General features: G+C 38.8%; 1 protein-coding gene across 1 annotated transcript in view; it reads right to left on the reverse strand.

Moving 5' to 3' along the window:
• Positions 1 to 19,767, reverse strand: part of PARD3B (par-3 family cell polarity regulator beta) — a gene marked incomplete at its 3' end in the record, with an annotated part of 751,281 nt that overhangs the window by 403,548 nt on the left and 327,966 nt on the right. Inside the window, exon 4 of the mRNA XM_007459885.1 lies at positions 11,875 to 11,984. Coding sequence (XP_007459947.1) covers positions 11,875 to 11,984 — 110 coding nt within the window. The remainder of the gene's footprint in view (positions 1 to 11,874; positions 11,985 to 19,767) is intronic.

A 19,767-nucleotide genomic window follows, 5' to 3' on the forward strand; every position in this document is an offset into this window, starting at 1 on the left:
TTTTTTTTTTTTAGGAAGCACCTCATAAACTGGCTTTGAAAGCAGTTGCAAATGCAGATTGCCCAAAGCAGTTGAGCAATGGCAGCACCTATGGGACAAAGGTATAGACTCTAGGGTGCTACTTCCAAGGTTAACTACTGATTTGAGTGGTAGAATGAAAAGAGGTTACACTTTGGATTACAACGTATCTGAAGTAAAATTTCTAGCACTGCTACTTATTAGCTACATAATCTGGGGCAAATGAGTTAACCTGTGTGAGCCCTAGCTTCATCATCTATGAAACAGAGTAAATAAAGTCAAACTTGCAGATTTTTATGGGATGAAATAACATATTTAAATATATATAATGAAGTGTCCACATGTGACATGAACTTAGAACTGAGCAAAGAAAGGCCCTCCCTCCCTGACATCCCGGGTAGTATTACGTGGCCATCTGTTGGCAGACCTAGCATGCAGATTAATGCTGCTAAAACTGCAATTAAATTGCTTTGCAATTTAAATAGGCTGTTATGTGATAGGAAAATGTACTCCATTCTGTTCTTTATATAAACCTTTCATAAGTGCCCCCTGTTCTTTAGGAAAGATATTACGTTCTGGGTATGTGAAAGAAAATTCGATCCACTCACAAGGAGTTCAGAGTCTAGTAAGGGAATTATAAAATGTGGAAAATTATAACATGAGGGAGAAAGAATTATAATAAAGATATGACAGTGTGCCATGGGCAGGACACGGTTAATTCTGCCCATAACAGAGAGAGGTTAGGGAAGGATTAGTGAAAGAAAGACCACTGCACTAGGTTTTGAAAGAAAATTGCACATTCACTAAGGGGAAAGGGGATGAATGACATTTGTCGTTTGCTTGGCAGAAGAAACAGCTGGGCAAAGACACACAGGATCATTCTGTGCACATGTGAGAAACTGCAGGCAGCATGCTAGAGATGAAGCTAAACATATAGGCTGAGGTTTGGCTGTAACAAGTAATGCCAAGAAACCAAAAATAAACCCTTGCTCATATGGTCAATGATTTTCAACAAGGATGAAGGGAAAGAATAGTATTTTCAACAAATGGTGCTGAGAAAAGTGGATATTCACATGCAAAAGAATGAAGTTGAACCTTTACCCAACACCACATACAAAATTTAACTCAAAATGGATCACAGACCTAAACATAAGAGTTAAAGCTATAAAACTCTTAGAAGAAAACATAGGGCAAAAACTTCACAGCACCGAAGTTGGCAATGATTTCTTGGATACAGCAACAAAGAAACAGGCAACAACAACAACAACAACAACAAAGTATATAAACTGGACTTCATGAAAAATGAATATCTTTGGGGTATGAAAGGACACTGTCAACAGAGTGAAGAGGCAACCTACATAATGGGAGAAAATATTTGCATATCATCTATCCAAATAAAGGGATTAATATCCAGACTATATAGAGAACTCCCCAAACTCAACAACAACAAAAACAAACAACCCAATTCAAAAATGGACAAAGGATTTGAATGGACATTTCTCCAAGAAAGATATATGAATGACTGACAGGCATATGAAAAGATGCTCAACATCACTAATCATTATGGAAATGCAAATCAGGACCACGAGATGACACCTCATATCCATAAGGATGGCTATTTTAAAAAAGCAGAAAATAACAAGTGTTGGTAAGGATGTAGAAAGACTGGAACCCTTGCGCACTGTTGGTGAGAACATAAAATGGTACAACTATGGAAAACAGTACGGTGGCTTCTCAAAAAATTAAAAATGTAATAACCGTATGACCCAGAAATTTCCACTTCAGGGTACATACTCAAAATAATTAAAAGCAGGGTCTGAAAACAATATTTGTACACTCAACATCCATAGCAGTATTATTCACAATAGCTAAAAGATGGAGGCAACACAAGTCTCTATTAATGAACGAACAGATAAGCAAAATGTTTCATATACATATTATTCACCCTAAAAAGGAAGGAAATTCTGGCACAGGCTACATGCATAAACCTTGAGGGAACAATGCTAAATGAATTAAGCCAGTCACAAAAACCAAATACTTTATGATTTCACTTATATGATATACCAAGAGTAGTCAAAATCATGGATGCAGAAAGTCGAATGGTGATTGCCAATGGTTAGTTAGGGAGAGGGGGAAATGGGGATTGATTGTTTAATGAGTATAGATTTCAGTTTTGCTAGATGAAAGGAGCTCTGGAGAGGCACGGCGTCCTGGTTGCACAATAATAGGAATGTACTTAGTGAAACCTAACCGTACATTTTAAAATGGTTAAGATGTTAAAAATTATATGTAGGGCTTCCCTGGTGGCGCAGTGGTTGAGAGTCCGCCTGCCGATGCAGGGGACACGGGTTCGTGCCCCGGTCCGGGAGGATCCCACATGCCGCGTAGCGGCTGGGCCCGTGAGCCATGGCCGCTGAGCCTGCGCGTCCGGAGCCTGTGCTCTGCAACGGGAGAGGCCACGGCAGTGAGAGGCCCGCGTACCGCAAAAAAAAAAAAAAAAAAAAAAAAAAATTATACGTATTTTACTACAATAAGAAAAAGGCATACCAAGAAATTTAAAATATATCCTGGGAAATGGTCAGTTGCTTCAGGGCAGGAGAAGGACATGGTCAAATTTTTAAAATACATTCAGATATTTATAGGTATATAATCATTTTATTCATGAAATACTGAGGAATCATCTTATACCAGTAAAACCTCATTGGACAATTTACACAACCTTTAACCAAACAATACTTACATTTAATAAGACCATTCAAATAACATTTTGACAAGATAAATGTATGAACTTTTGATAGGTGTTCTAAAACTGTGGTATAACACTACAGCAATATCAACTGCTTTGGATGCCTGATTATCTTTGGATTTTCATAGAACATAGCTGAGTGTCAAACATATTTAAAAATTAAGAAACATGCGTGATTGGCACAGTGACTGAAATTAAAGGCAAAGAAAAGGAGACAATACAATTTCTTTAAGCAAGTCCATCAATTCTGACTTGTGATGCTTAAGAATCTGCCTCTTCCTTTTAAAGGGGGATAATTCTTTATGATTTTTACAACGAATGCCGCTTACCCATTCTTTGCTGGAAAGGTAGGGAGTTCTGTAGAGAAAGGGGGCTGGAAAGTCAGTTGGAAAACATCAGGGCTACGTCAGTCAGAAAATTGTCAGCCAGTTGCAGGTTAAAAAAGATTTGCGGGCTTCCCTGGTGGCGCAGTGGTTGAGAGTCCGCCTGCCGATGCAGGGGACACGGGTTCGTGCCCCGGTCCGGGAGGATCCCACGTGCCGCGGAGCGGCTGGGCCCGTGAGCCATGGCCGCTGAGCCTGCGCGTCCGGAGCCTGTGCTCCGCAACGGGAGAGGCCACAACAGTGAGAGGCCCACGTACCATGAAAAAAAAAAAAAAAGATTTGCTAAAAGCAGTGATGTTTTCACTGGTTCAAGTCTGTCAGAAGGCTTTAGATTCTCCAGCGCCTCACACCAGTAACTTCAAAACTAACTCACTCCAGATGTCCCTATGATCGTCTAATCAGACATCAAAAGCTGTATGGTGACAAGCTCACATGCTGCTTTCGAGGACGCTACATGTTTCCACAAGCGCGAAACACACACAGTAGCTACTTTTAAAATGTGATTCATCTAAATCAGAATTCCATTTTAAAGTACAGAGCTATTAGGAAAGGGGCCACCCTCTTGAGAAAGAGAAAAGTCTTTCAAATGTCTGTACAGTGTCATTCGGTGACTAGATTTTGAAAGAAGAAAACAAAATGAAACCTGCACTTCACAAGAGTTTAGGTTGTGAGGGAAAACAAAATCTCCCATCAGAAGAGATTTCTAAGAATTGCACCATATGCTCAGGGGGAAAAAAAAACCCTCTCCTTTCAATACTGATTGTCTTGTTTCTTCTCAAGGTGAACTTTCATTAACTCTTTCCTTCCATGCCATCAATCTTCAGCAAACGTCCACAACACAGAAGGGGCATAGAGCAGATCGGAACTTACAGAAGACATGATCCATACCCTTGAGCTTTCACTTTAAAGTAACATGATCTGCTTGCACTTCAGTCTACAGGTTTAAGCAGTGCTCCCCTCCAAAGAATTTAAGTGTGCATGTGTAGATGTGTGTATGTTTCTATGTTGCTGCCTTTGTGTGTTTAGCTTTTTAAAATATACATATTTCTTGATATCACTACCTTGAGCAATAAAGTTTGGCGTTTTGCATAGAAATATAGCCTCATTTCATGTGCACTAACAAATATTGAGACCTTACGTGGAAATTTAAAGATGAATTCATACCATACCAATCAAGTTAATAATTTACATCAGGAACCCTGAAGTTGCTAGTTCGGGCGTCTGAGTCCTTAAGAACAACAGGAGTTTATATAGAATTTCTATGTATTATTTCCTACTAGTGACACAAAATTTCTGTGGAAATCATCCATGACGTAAATGATTTTCTCAGGGTCACAGAGTTACTGATGCAATCAGGTAGAGTAAAGCTACCTTAAACAGCATCTTTACCAAACAACACTGTCAAATCACATCTGCCCATGCTATTAACGTGAGATGCTTATTAGTGTTTTGCTAAGAAACACCTTGTAAATGTTCCCATGCTCTTGAATTAATTCACATATGAGGATTTTTATTTTTATTTTCTTCCAAATCACTTGAAACCAGAAGAACTTCTTAAAGAATACGGAATATAAGGAAAAATTTGAAGGGGAAATCTTCAGACGTGATGGCTATGAGAGAGGAATCTTGTCCAGAAATTTCTAATCTAATCAAGGATTTTCTAAGTTCTTTGAACATAGTTATTAGAAAATTACAAAGCTGTAACTACTGAGATTACTAACTTCTTGATTACAGAACTCACAGTTTTATTACAAAGAGGTAGAACTCAGATAATTGACTCCATTGACTGCCTATTAAATTATTTTCTTTGTTCACATTTCACGGACACTAACAAAATTAGGCTTTATAATGTTTGTCTCTAGAATTATCAAGGTTTGTTCTTTTCCTATAATTCTATTTTCTCAGAATCAACTTCTATGATGGAGTCATTGCTAGAATTCTAAGAAGATAAATCAGGCCTCACTTGAAACTGCTGACTTCAGCCACCCATCCACATCATAAACTCCAAGTGGAGAACTTGTGTTTAAATCTCTCTCTCCCCTTGACAACACTAAAAAACACAGGTAACACACTGTCCTAAAGCAGAAAATCCTAACCTAAAGCTATTTAGGGAGAAAAACAGTATGTATACAGGTAATTTCACAATTTTCACATTTTAATTCATATATACATATGTGTGTGTGTATATATCCGTATATATGTATATACATACATATGCACAAATTCACACATCTTTACAAAACAGTTAAAAATTGCTGAATTGAATTCATTTTGCCCATCTCAGAAGTAAAAGTTTTAATCATCTAAATCATATTTATGTGTCAGGCACTGTGTCTGGGGGTTTGCATACAAAAATGAATACATCAGCTCATGCCTCTAAGGAGTCCCGTCTTGTAACAGACATGTAAACAAGCAGTTATATTTGAGTGAGATAAGAACTAGAGATAGTACATATGGTAATTCCCATGACAGGCTGAGCAGAGTACAGACTAAAGGCAAAGGACATTAGTTTTAATGGTTAAAAATATATTATTTGATGATTTGATACTCGCTGGTGGATTGCTAGGCTTAATTGCTTTAGCTCTGGTCTTCATAACCGGGTTGTAAGTTTCCTGAGGACAGGGACCATGCCTTATGCTTTCTGGATGGCACATGGCAGAGGTCATGGACATCTAAGGGATTAATCAATTTATGTTGGCATAAAAGCAAACTCATTCAATTTCCATTACGTGCAGATCAATCTAAACAGCAAAAGACAACATGTCATGGTTACCTCTTTAATTTCTGAAGCTGACCTCTGAATAGTGATCCCTCTTTTTAGACTTTCAGTTCTGGACTAGACCCAAGAAGAATGATAGGAGAGCACTCACCTAACAGGGGTCACAATCCCCAGGTTCCTTCATCAGTCATGGCACAGACATTCAGACTGTCGAAAATTTGTTTCACCAACTCCTGCAAGGTTTGGTGAAAAACTCTTTCACAGAATAAACTGGGCTTCTAGATTTTCCCCAGCTGAATGTGAGTCTTACAAACGTAACTGTTTCAGAAATTAAGCTGCCTAAAGTTGCCAAACTAAGTAAGCATTTGGCCCCATGAAATACTGGATGGCAGCTTTATCTCTTAAAAACAAAGCCATATGAAAACCATCGTTGCAATGTGTCTCCAAGCTCTGGCTTATCAGCACACAGCGTGAACAGCTGGAGTTACAAACACCAGGACTATTATTAAATCACTGTGTCAGGAGGGGAAAAAAAAAAGAAAAACCTTTTGTAGGCTTCAGTATCTCTAAATAATGAGATTATATATTACATGCTATTTCTCCCTCCGTTTCATTCTTCAGCATCCATCTCTCCTCAACGACAATGAATAGAGCCTTCCTTCTCATTTATATCAGAGTCTACAATGATTATTTTGTTCCCCTATTTCTATAGCTGCTTAATTGTATACCTAATGGATAGAAAAACATGATTTGGTCATTCAGAATTTTCATTAAGTTCCTATGTTGGATTTTGACAGTCAGCAACCCACAACCAAAAGTCCTCTGACATGTCAGTGACAATTTGATGATTTTAATCCGAAAAGCCAAGCTATTTAAATTTCTCTGTAATATTTCAGTAATTCCTTTCACAGATTTGAAAGTATTTAATCCAGGGGCAACACTGGCTATAATAACTTCAATATATGTGACATCCAAGGGGAAATTCTCCAATCAATACACATATGCAAGACACAAAGAGAATGCTTCTACTCACTGGAAAGATTTTCTCTCACTGGAAGCTACCTGCCATTATCTTTGCTGATGAAATAACGAAAACTCCACAGAACTGATACTGGATACTGTATTTTCACTTTTCATTCCTATTGAAAACACAGGACCACTGGAAAACATTCTTCTCCCCAGGGTGTCTTCCCAAAGGGGTTGGCGCCCCTTTCCCCCAATCTTACTGCTGCTAGAACTGTGCTGTTACTGACCGAAGAGTTATTTTGGACCTCTCAATGCAGCAATTCAAAAACTTCCATTCATCTGTACATCTTGGATTTACATACTATGTGTTGGAAAGGAAAGGTAATAATATGATGAAACAACCTTAATTATTTAATACACATTTGGAGGACAGCAGCGATTTCCACTTTACTTCCTTATCACTCTTCATACTCTTGAGAATTGGTGGCTTTCCCATATTATTTCATCCTAAACCCCCCCAAAAAGTGGTTCTTGATCTTTTGTATTCCTTTTAACATCCGATAAGTGATAGAGCCCCTTCAGGAAGTGCACGTGCGCGCGTGCATGCATGCGCGCGCGCACACACACACACACACACACACACACACACACACACACACACACACCATGCCATGGTATAAAACTTCAGAGAGTTAACAGACCCTCTGAAACCCACCCATGGAGTTCCAATTTAACAACTTCAAAAACTGCCATGTTATTTTTTGAAATAAAATGTATATATTATAGACACAGACTTAAAAAAACAGACCAGTATTTTCTTAATTTATTTTGGTGAATCAAGACAAGTAATAGTTTTAGAACAAACAAAGAAAACAACCACAGCATTATAATTTTCAGGAATCTACTTTTTAATTTACTCACCCTGCAGGATCATTTTGCCTTAGGGGTTAAACGTGAAACTATAAACAGTCATTAAAACGCAAAACAACCATGGTAGTTAACCGGATATTAAGGGAAAAAAAAAAATCACATCTGTTTTAGAGTTCCCTTCCATCCGCAAATTCAGGAACATTAATTTCAAGAACCTGGTTTTATGGCTTGCCTTTAAGTCAAGAACACCAGGTTACAATCAAGGCAAGGAAGGTAAGACTGCCCATAAGGGAGGCTCTCACTACAATATCTTGCCCCCAGGATTCTCTTTCTTTGATTCAAAAGCAGTCAGTAGAATTGACTTTTCTGCTCCTTGAAAAATAGTCATTACTATTTGCACATCAATAATCATGCTATTCTGATTAACTGGATAGGTTTATGAAAAGAGGAAGAAAGGAAACAAATTCCTGTGCTGTTTATCTGGTGGTACTATAAGTGACAAATACTGAGATTTAGTGGCTTTGCAGTATACACAGGATTAGAAGCTTGCAGAGGATCTGATTTTTCTAATTTAAACCCTTTTGTAAAACTCCAACTTGTTTGATGGTGTACATCTTAAATAACCAATATGTAATAACTTCACCAGCCAGAAAACAAGTGCAACTTTTCTGACATTTCAAAAACGTATCTCCAGACATCAGAGAAAACTCTCTTCCCTATAGCAAAGCCTAATGAAGTACATCTAAAAATAACAATCATCAACTGCGGTTTTAAAGGCAATATTTCAATATAATCAAATGTGTCAAATATTCATCCTTACAGCTTCTTATGCTGTGGGTCGTAAGTAAGTTTCATTTCTTGGGAATGACTGAATATAACCCACTTGGGGCTCTGCCATCTGTGAATTACTTACATATGAACACTCTGTTTAAGAGGGAAATTTTGTTGTCATTGCCTTTCTTCTTGGATATTGAAATGAAATGCAATTGAACAGAGCTTTTTAAGCAATTATTTTTCATATTAGTTGCTATATGGGTACATTATCGCATGTTCCCCACGTTCGTCATCACTTATCAAATCATAGGAATCAAGTACGGTGCCGCTGAAGTGCAGGAGAACCTGACAGATGGAGAAGAATCCATATTCTCAGATTCTGTCCTCCCTGGGCTCCGGTCATTGCCACACAGAACGCTCCCTGCAGTGCGCTCCCATGTAAGAGTTGTGGTTCTTATGTCCCCATGGTTTCCTTGAAAGGCTACTCCTCTGATCAGTGAACAAACAATACAAGTGACTAGAGGGCTATGTGTAGGGTGCCACATAATTTATCAGCCATACATGGACACCTCTGAGAGTTAGCAGGGAAACTATTAATAAATATGCCAGAACAACAGGCATGAACTAGGATTGCCCCAGGCAAACCTATTCATACTGTTATCCCAGAGATATTGTGCAACTCAAAGAACTTTCTCCCAAGGGTCTCAAACCATTTCATTAGTGCTACTTCCAATTTTACTTCGGTCTAGAGCTACTCTGTCCAATAGGAATAGAATGTGAACCACAGACGTAATTTTTAATTTTTTAGTAGCCATTTGTTTAAAGTAAAATAGGTGAAAACAATTTAAATATATTTTATTCTATCCAGCTTACCAAACATAGTATCATTTCAATGTGTAGTCAATACAAAATTATTAACGAGATCTTTTACATTACATTTTTCATATTTCAATCTTTGAAATCTAGCGTGCATGCCACACTTAAAATACATTTCTTATACTCAATAGCAACATGTAGCCAGTGGCTATGATACTGGACAATCAGGTCTGACCAGCCCACAAGTTAGGATGTGCAGGGATAAAGGAACAGAGTTATAATACATACATACACACGTGTGCGCGCGCGCACACACACACACACACACACACACACACACACGCAAACTGCATTTTCCTTCTAGGTAAAAAATAGGCACACCTAAATGTCTTCACTTACTAACTTTACACTTGCCTGGGGTGATCCAAACCTTAGGGCAGATAAACACTCACCTGGCAGATTCTTTGGGGGAGCAGAGAGAATATCTGAGTTAGAAAAGTTGGGTAACTGCTGAGAATTTCTAGGACTTTTTCCAGACTAGTATTAGTCTTGCGTCCAACACACATACACTGAGCACCTTCCATGTACTTGGGACTAGAGAAAGAAAGATAAATAAGGTACAATGCCTGCTCCTTGTAACGTTAAGGATTAAAGTTTGCATGAAGATTATTTTACAATTGAGGCAAGAGAAGCCTAGGATGTGCCATTATTCTGTGGCAAGGCAAGGACCAGATTCTCTTCTTTGCGTCTCAGGTCTGAACTTCATAATCCACAGAGAACTCTGGGAGGGAAGGAGGAAATGTGCTTTCCTTTCTACTGTTGATACATAGGGACTGACCCATGTTTGATAACTTGCATAGGTTAGGTAAAAGGATTTTCGGTGCCAGCATTTCTCCTTGAATTAGAATTTGCATTTCTGCTAGTAATAATATACCTCCCTCTCCAAATACCCCAACTTGGAACTCAACAATATCATATTTTGGTAAGGATACAGAATCTAGCAGAAAGATAGTAGCCCTCATTTCCTCTAGGGCAAGCTATATTGTTGTATTTTCAATTGGTCTCAACACAGAGCCTAAGTGATAGAGACACAGACCTAATATTGGTGGGGTTTCTGCATGTAAATCATGGTAACACAGATCACACTTTTGTTTCAGGGTGTATTAATGTCGTAAAAATAAGCAGTGAATTATACTTTTTTCTCTTTTATGTAATTCTTGTTTTTATAGTCCTTCTCTTCCTCCAATCCAATATATTCAGGCTTTACATGGTCTCAATCAGTGGGCATTAAACACACACACACACACACAGCATACCACATACTGGTTCTGTTTGTACTCATCATTAGAACAGAACACACACACCTGATTTTTACTAAAGTAATGTTCCATTAAATATGTTTCTTTATAAGGATGGGAAGTGAGAAAACATTACATCTAAACTACTTTCAGGACACTCCCTTGCTTACCAAAAGAAACGTGCCCAAATATTGCTGCAAACCTATGAGTAATTACCCCATGATTTATTATGGTGACTCCCACCTCACATACATTAACACTGGGTTCTTGATAAGAATATTTTATACCAAACTGGGAGAATCCATTTAGCTCATTTAGCATCTCTACATACCAAAAATGTTGCTTTTCTTCTGAAGGCACTATACACAGTGAGACTTAAAATGGAGAAGAGACTTGCTTTTAGGAGACTTTTAAATATGGTTACATTATTGAAGATCACCTATTGCAGTGATACACAGGCATTATCCAAAATCTAACTCTCAGGCTATTTCAGAGGATGAACCAAAATTACAATTGTTCAAAGCAACTCAGGACTTAGCAGAAAAATCCCACAGCTCCACATGGAAGGAGGGCATTGTCTCTTCAGGAAACTATTCTCCACTTAACTTCTCAATTCTAAGTAGAGCATTTATAGGGATACCTAGGTCTAAGCACTTTGGGTATATAATTTTATTTTTCCTTAATTTGAATGTTGAGATCTAGAAACCCAGTCCTGGTACCACATGTCTACGATACTGGTAGCCTGAAACTCTATCACCATTCACCATGGTATGACTTATGACTTCACAAAGCACTGTATTGTATTAACATACTGAAAATAGATAAACTATCTCCTGCAGCATTATGAAAGAGAAGGATGGGAAACCCGACAGTATAGTGCACTGGTTAAGAGCATAGGTTCTGGAGCCAAACCACCTGGGTTAAATTCTTGGCTCTGCCACTTACTAGCTGTGACCTTTGACAAATCACTAAACCTCCTTCTGCCTCAACTTCATTATCAGTGAAATGGAGACAAAAACATGTTTGTACTTTGATGTGGAAGTATAGATGACTTAATGTAAAGCCCTTATAACAGTGCTAGGCACATAATTGGTGCTCTGTAAATAACAGCTATCACTATAACTATATACTAGCAATAGCTCATGCCAGTTATTATTATAACTAACACTATATATCCTATCAAGAGCTCTAATTATCCACTTACTTAAGACTGCAAAGTCCCAGTTAGTTTATGGGTAAGGCGCTTTGATCTTTCATTAGGAATGCAAACGGCAGGATACCTACTGGAATAACAGGTTTCAGACTCTGGCCACTGGGGTGTGAAGCGCTTGGCTGGGCATCAGCAGGTGGGCTTGGCGCTGGGTCACTGCTTCTCCTCACCAGCAGCGGAGTGCCTGTAGGACAAAACAAGAGGGGAGAGGTCAAGAATGCCCTGGGGGGAAGAGAGGGCACAGTACAATGCAATTTAATTAAAAAGGTTTACAACAAGCTTTTATGTAAAAACATTCTATTTCTAAGGATGCCTATAAATTAATCCATTTAATGATCTTTTGTCCTCTATTTATAGAATGACACAGGGAAACAGAATCTTTCAGCTCTCAGCTTTCCCCACTTGCATTTCAAAACAAGCCATTCTACTTAACAGAAAACTGCTAGGCAATGCAAAAGTTGACAGTGTACAATCGAAAACTGGTCTAGAAAATATATTTGAGTATTAAAAAGAATGATTATCCAGCAGACAAGTGAAGAGGTGCACACAGTCAGTGCAATTTGCTATTCAGGAGAGCTAGAAGTATAGTTATTACTGCCAGTTGGAGCTTCCCAACTCTTCTGAATGATATACACTGAAATAAATTATTTGCTGGGGTTATAGCATTAATGTCTACTTAAGTACAGCAAGAGATGGTTTCATTCTCCTTTTCTCCTAAAGTAGATAAAACTGATAAGGAAAATAAGTTAGTTCTTTTAAAAATATATCCTGATTTCTTTTTAATAATGAAAGCTTCCACTATTAAATATTTGCGTCAGTTATTAAATTCTGAAAACAGATCATACTATTATAAAGTTCAAATGAAATTCAACCTTATCAGAGAGGGTGACACAACTACTCAGCCTGCAATTAGGCCGAAAATAATTTGTTTTGTACACAATTGGTCACTACAGAAGAAACTCTCAAAAACTCTGTTTGTGACTTAACAATCGCTCTCATAAAAATTAACTTCCTATTTGTGTGCCTTTGGGGAAAAAAGAAACAGTATTTTCAGTATTTATCAATATTCTGAAAGTAATTCCCCAACTCCCGAGCTATTGCAGCTTAAAATAACATTTTTCATACCTCATTTTATATGGTACAGTTATAAAAAGTGAATCCATTTTGAAGTTATTTACAAATCTGATTCTTCTATGTACTACAACATCCTTATTCTGTGAACAAAACATAGAATTGCTAATACTTTTCACCCTTATTCAGTTAGAAATTGATTCTTAAAAAATAACTTATAATAAGAAATGAATGTGCTATGAGGAGGAAACACTATGCCAAAAGGTATTATAAAGCCCAAGTTCACATTCCATTATTTATTTTTTATTAATAGACACTTCACTACATTATTCCCCACCTCCATCTAAAACTTTTTTAAGTATAGCTGATTAACAATATCATGCTGGTTTCAAGCGTACAGAAGAGTGATTCAGCGTTTTTGCAGATTCTATTCCATTATAGGTTATTACAAGCTAATGGGTATAACTCCCTGTTCTATACAGTATATCCTTGTTGCTTACCTATTAAATATATATTAGTGTGTATCTGTTAATCCCGTACCCCTTCTTTGCTCCTCCCCACTTCCCTCTCTGCTTTGGTAACCACAAGTTTGTTTTCTATATCCATGAGTCTGTTTCTGGGCTGCATACACATTCAGTTGTATTATTTTAAAACATTTCTTAAGCAAGTGACATACCAACAGTTCTATGGTTGGCAATTAATCTCTGAAAGAAATATTAAAAACAAAAAAATAAGGAGGAAAAGTAAGAGAAAGTACCATAAAATCTTAGAGTCCCCTCAGGTTAAGCGCCTGAATTACCATTAACACAAAGTGAACCAGCCAGTCTAAATGCAATATCCTCAAAAGCAACCCATTATCTTTAAAATTAAAAAGAGAATGGGGCCAACTCCATGAAACTCTGGTTTGTTTCCAGAGTTTTAACCCACACTAGTACACTGCAACAATCAATAATATCAAATTGGAAAAAGACAAACAAATAAAAAACATGTTAAACCTGTATGGGATACCGAGGTCACAAAATACGTTGATTTAGAGGCACAGAAATAAATATTTCAGTGACTGACAATTTCAGTTACGTTGTTTTTTCAGCTGAGTCATATACATATATACATACATACATACATACATATATATATATATATACACACATATACAGAATGTGTGTGTGTGTGTGTTGGTGAGGGGGAAGAGAGAAAAGGAGGGAGAAAGAAAGACATTATTCTTGGGTAACAAATATATTTTTCTCAAATAAGCCACACTATATAGTTTTCCTTCAACTCTAAAGACATGACTGACTCTTTACTTACTGTATCTGCTGTTTTAATAACAAAATGTTAAATTATTTAAAACATAATTTTATAATAGCATGTATTTGTATTTCTATAATCAATCAATATGCCACAGTATTATAGGGTGTCTTCCAGAAGATGACAGTTCAGTTTTGTACCAGTGGACCAACTATTTGGAACATTAACAAACAAACAAACTGTAAAGCAGCTAGATCTTTTTTTTTTAACTTTTTATTTTATATTGGAGTATGGCTGATTAAAACAACGTTGTGATTGTTTCAGGTGCAGAGCAAAGCGACTCAGCCATACATATACATGTATCCATTCTCTCCCAAACTCCCCTCCCATCCAGGCTGTCACATAACACTGAGCAGAGTTCCCTGTGCTATACAGTAGGTCCTTGTTGGTTATCCATTTTAAATATAGCAGTGTGTACATGTCAATCCCAAACTCCTTAACTATCCCTTCCCCTGACCCTTCCCCTCTGGTAACCATAAATTCATTCTATAAGTCTGTGAGTCTGTTTCTGTTTTGTAAAGAAGTTCATTTGCATCATTTATTTTTAGATTCCTCATATAAGGGATATCATATGATATTTCTCTTTCTCTGTCTGACTTACTTCACTCAGTATGATAATCTCTAGGTCCATCCATGTTGCTGCAAATGGCATTATTTCATTCTTTTTAATGGCTGAGTAATATTCCATTTGTATAGATATCCCACATCTTCTTTATCCATTCCTCTAGTGAGGGACATTTAGGTTGTTTCCGTATCTTGGCTATTGTAAAGAGTACTGGAATGAACACTGGGGTGCATGTATCCTTTCAGACCATGTTTTCCTATATGCCCAGGAGTGTGACTGCCGGGTCATATGGTAGCTCTATTTTTAGTTTTTCAAGGACCTCCATACTGTTCTCCATAGTGGCTGCACCAATTTACATTCCCACCAACAGTGTAGGGGGGTTCCCTTTTCTCCACACCCTCTCCAGCATTTATTGTTTGTGGACTTTTTTTTTTTTTTTTTTGGTACGTGGGCCTCTCACTGTTGTGGCCTCTCCCGTTGCAGAGCACAGGCTCCGGACGAGCAGGCTCAGCGGCCATAGCTCACGGGCCCAGCCGCTCCGCGGCACGTGGGATCCTCCCGGACCGGGGCACGAACCTGTGTCCCCTGCATCGGCAGGCGTACTCTCAACCACTGTGCCACCAGGGAAGCCCATGTTTGTGGATTTTTTTGATGATGGCCATTTTGACTGGTGTGAGGTGATACCTCATTGTAGTTTTGATTTGCATTTCTCTAATAATTAACAACGTTAAGCATCTTTTCATGTGCCTCTTGGCCATCTGTATGTTGTTTGAAAACGTACTGCCAACTCATCAGGAATAAGTTTTGTTTTCCTCTACTTTTCTGTATTCCATACTTAAATGTCTCCTGTTGAGTCACTTAATTTCTCCTTGGCTGTCTCCAATGAGCACCTTTAAATAGGAACTGCTGTCTCAGAGAGTTTTAAACAACCTTTCACATGGTGATTTAAAATCTAATTTTTTTTAATTTTAATTTTAATTTTTTTTTGCGGTACGCAGGCCTCTCACTGTTGTGGCCTCTCCCGTTGCGGAGCACAGGCTCCGGACGTGCAGGCTCAGCGCCCATGGCTCACGGGCCTAGTCGCTCCGCGGCATGTGAGATCTTCCCAGACCGGGACAAGAACCTGTGTCCCTGGCATCGGCAGGCGGACTCTCAACCACTGCGCCGCCAGGGAAGCCCAAAATCTAATGTTTAAATTCCAAGCCCCATTTGAAGGTGAGACTGAGTTATACTTTAAAGACAAGGAAAGATACATCCTACTGTATAAGAGAGAGTGATCAGAAGTACTGAAGATGATTTGGGCAAATCCTTGAATATATACATATAATAGGGTAAAAGGCACATCTGGCTGAAATGAGAGGGAGACAACTACATTTGGTTTTTGGAAACTCCTGGGGGTGGGGGACAAGGGGGTGTACATAAAATATAACCTCTGTGCTGAAGGAGTTTATAACCTAACAGTAAAGATCAGACACTAAGAACTACAGTGTCGGGACAGTGGAGAGGACCTGGGCTTTGGAATCAAATAGACTGAACCTCACCTCTCCTTGCTCTGTGACACTGGACTGCTTTGTGATACAGTCTCATCATTTATAGCCTGATGGTAACATCACGTCACAGAACTGATGGAAAGCTGAAATAAAATAAGACATGCATGAAACATGGTACTGTCCAATATCTAATTTTCACACAGGAACCACGTCCTCCCCACATATACACACATACACAAGGAAAAGGAGGTTATAGCACTTGCTAATGTTGTGAGCAGTGTTACCTTATCTGCTCAAAAAGCTGAACTCCTGAAAGTCAAGTGAATTTTCTTGGAATACTATGTAAATGAAAATAGTAAAACATAATTCTGTGTAAAATCAGGTGTAGCCTTACTATACAAATCTAAGCTTCCAAGAAAAAAATGATGAGGCAGAAAGGAAGTTCAAAAATGGGGAAAAAAATACTACCCATTGGTATTTTTCAGCTGAGAAAAGACTCATTAGATTTTAGAAGCAAAAGCCCTCAATTCAGCTCAAGGAACAGTATTATTCCTTGATATCATAGTTTAAAAGTCACTGGTTGCAGAGCCCAAATAAAATAAGAAATATTAAGACTAAAGCATAAAGTCTTATACAACTGCATTATGTTTTCCCACTCAGTTAAACATTTGAGGCCCCACTATGCATCAGCCTATACAAGGGGTGGACAATATTAAGGTGAATAATCATGGTGCTTATTCTAAGCATATCTTTTAAAGAAGGAGATGAGATGAGAACACTTCAGTATACAGAAAAGTAGGTCCCATGTAGTGTTCCAGGGGAGTTAGGTATGGCTTATTGGAGAACCCAATATCGAAGGGAGCCCACAGGAGGGTCACCTAATCCAGTTTGGGGAAAAGAATTTTTAAAGAGGCACCAGCTAGTTAAAAGGCTCAGATTGGCACATCAATGAATCATGCAAGATATAAAGGCCAACACAAATTTAAGGTGTTATCTATATAAACAAAGGTTGCTGTCTCTTTGGTATAAATGGTGCACACACACACCCCTGGAGGGATTGCTTTCCCCGTTTAGAGGATGTGCTTGGGAAGAAATCAGCTTAAATGCCAGATGATGTGTTATATATGAAATTCTGTTTGAGGGGTTTTGAAAGAGGCCTCAGAAAGACAGGCAGTTATAGAGACTGAAACCAAGATCCAGAAGAATCATCCATATCGTGATGCAGTGGGCAGAGAAAACAAACAATGGTTTTAAACACAAGTCCCGTGTCAAATGTCACAAAGGCACAAGTTCTAAGCTGCATGGTGAATAGGAGCAGGGATTTATTTAAGAATGGTTAGGGCTTCCCTGGTGGCGCAGTGGTTGAGAGTCCGCCTGCCAATGCAGGGGACACGGGTTCGGGCCCCGGTCCGGGAAGATCCCACATGCCGCGGAGCGGCTGGGCTCGTGAGCCATGGCCGCTGAGCCTGCGCGTCCGCAGCCTGTGCTCCGCAACGGGAGAGGCCACAACAGTGAGAGGCCTGCGTACCGCAAAAAAAAAAAAAAAAAAAAAAGAATGGTTAATGATTCTCCTGAGCAAAATCAAACGGGCAGCTTGTCATCAACACTGATGCTATTTCATCCTAGGGTGATGGACACCTGGAAAGCTTTAGGGGGTCCCAGTTAAGACACTGACAAGGCATTCTGTGAGAATTGGGAGGCCCCAAGCACGAAGAGGCTGGAAGAGCGATGTGAAGAAAGAGGGACTCTGCAGTCACAGGCAAAAATGGAGTAAGAAACTAAAGAAGGACACGGGAGAACTTAGCAATGACTAAGTTCATTGACTAAGTTCAATGACATACAAAGCAAATGAGAGGGAACGTCCAAAAGAAACCTAAAACCATTCTTATATTTCTTGCTTGAGGAAGGACAAGCAATAGGGAGGTTTTAGCAACTGTTATGATTTGTTTCAGAGAGACAACAACAACAGCAAAAAACAAAAACCATGAATCTTCGCCCACTGAAGGTTAGAATGATTTGCTTTTAATCTAAGATGTCTTGATATGCATGAGAAATTAAAGACTAGATTTTCGGGCCTTCATAAAGGTGAGTATGAAATTCATACTGGAAATCATATTGGCTTTCAGAGTGAGTGATGGAGACAAACACAAGGTAAACACACAGGCCTACAAATGGCACTGCATGCAAACTAACGAGAAAACCAGAATTTTATATTCCCAAAGAATCTTCAGAGGATTTTCAGAGTGTATCTAGAATGACGTGTGGTTAACAGAGCCACAGAGGTGAGCCTAGAGGAGAGGTGGGGCGGAGGGGAAGAGAAAGGAACTGGCGTTAACACGATAAACTATTTTTGTGCAAAGAGGGGTAGAGGTTGGTCTTTACAGAGATTCAGTTTTCCTTTGCTCTGAAGGATTACTTCTGTGCTACTGAGTTAGCAGGTCACCAAAACACCTAGTTTGAAGAAAGAAAACACACCCTCCTTCCAACGCTACTTACACTTAGGATAGATAACAAAACAAATATAGATGGGGGAAAAGGCTGTTGAAATACACCTCAACTGGTAAATATTTCACTTGACGATGAAAATGCACTGCAGATGGTTAACATATTTAGGGACTTAAAAAGAGATAAATAGCAGAAGAAATGCTCTGCCAGGTAAGCAATATTAGTAGTATATTAATAATATTAACAGGCTGCATTAGCTGCATCTCGGTTTCATACAGTACATTTCCATAACAGACTTTGTACCTAGTCAGTACCTGGAAGAATGCCTTTTAATTATCTTGCACTTCAACACTTGTTGAATGCATCTGGCATTACAGTATGGAGATGTCCTTCAGATACACGGTGCGAGAAGAGCGAGCGTGAGGAAACCTGCCTTCTAAAGGTGGTCCTGGCACTACGTGCCCCCCAGGAGACAGCTGAGTTGTACCTCAGAGTCCAAGTCCTCTGCGTTAACTAAGGAAGCGTGCTGGACAAGCTATACCAAAGGCCCTTCCAGATCTGAAAAGAGACAGTTCTGGGAGTTATAGAGCCAATAAGGAAATTGAAGTCCAGAGAAATTAAGTTCCTAAGTCTTTTGGACTTGATTTCTACTCCAGTTTTATCCACGTGACACTTTTCCATTGTGGGGTCACATCTTTACATGGGTGAGCGCATGGAAGTAAGGGGGATGATGTCTCTTCAATGTGGTAGCAATTCTTTTCATTGAAAAAGGTCAGCAGATGGAAAGACTTGGATAGGAAGATAAAATGAAAGGGTGCTGGGCAACTAAAAGGTGAATATCAACCCATAGTCACATGGGCATATCTGGCAAGATGCTTGACTCCACTAGTCAAGGCCTACCAGCACCTCTCTCAGAGGGCATGGTCTCTCTTGTAAATGAGTTAAATATCCTTTTCCTATTAACCCTCAAGTACCTCAATTAAAAAAAAAGAGAGATTAGCGAAAGTCGTACATCATTCGCTTCTGGAGAGAACTAGGGTGTGTGTGTGTGTGTGTGTGTGTGTGTGTGTGTGTGTGTGTGTGTGTGT

Source organism: Lipotes vexillifer, unplaced genomic scaffold (genome assembly GCF_000442215.2).
Source record: "Lipotes vexillifer unplaced genomic scaffold, Lipotes_vexillifer_v1.1 scaffold1540, whole genome shotgun sequence".
Classification (NCBI taxonomy): domain Eukaryota; kingdom Metazoa; phylum Chordata; class Mammalia; order Artiodactyla; family Lipotidae; genus Lipotes; species Lipotes vexillifer.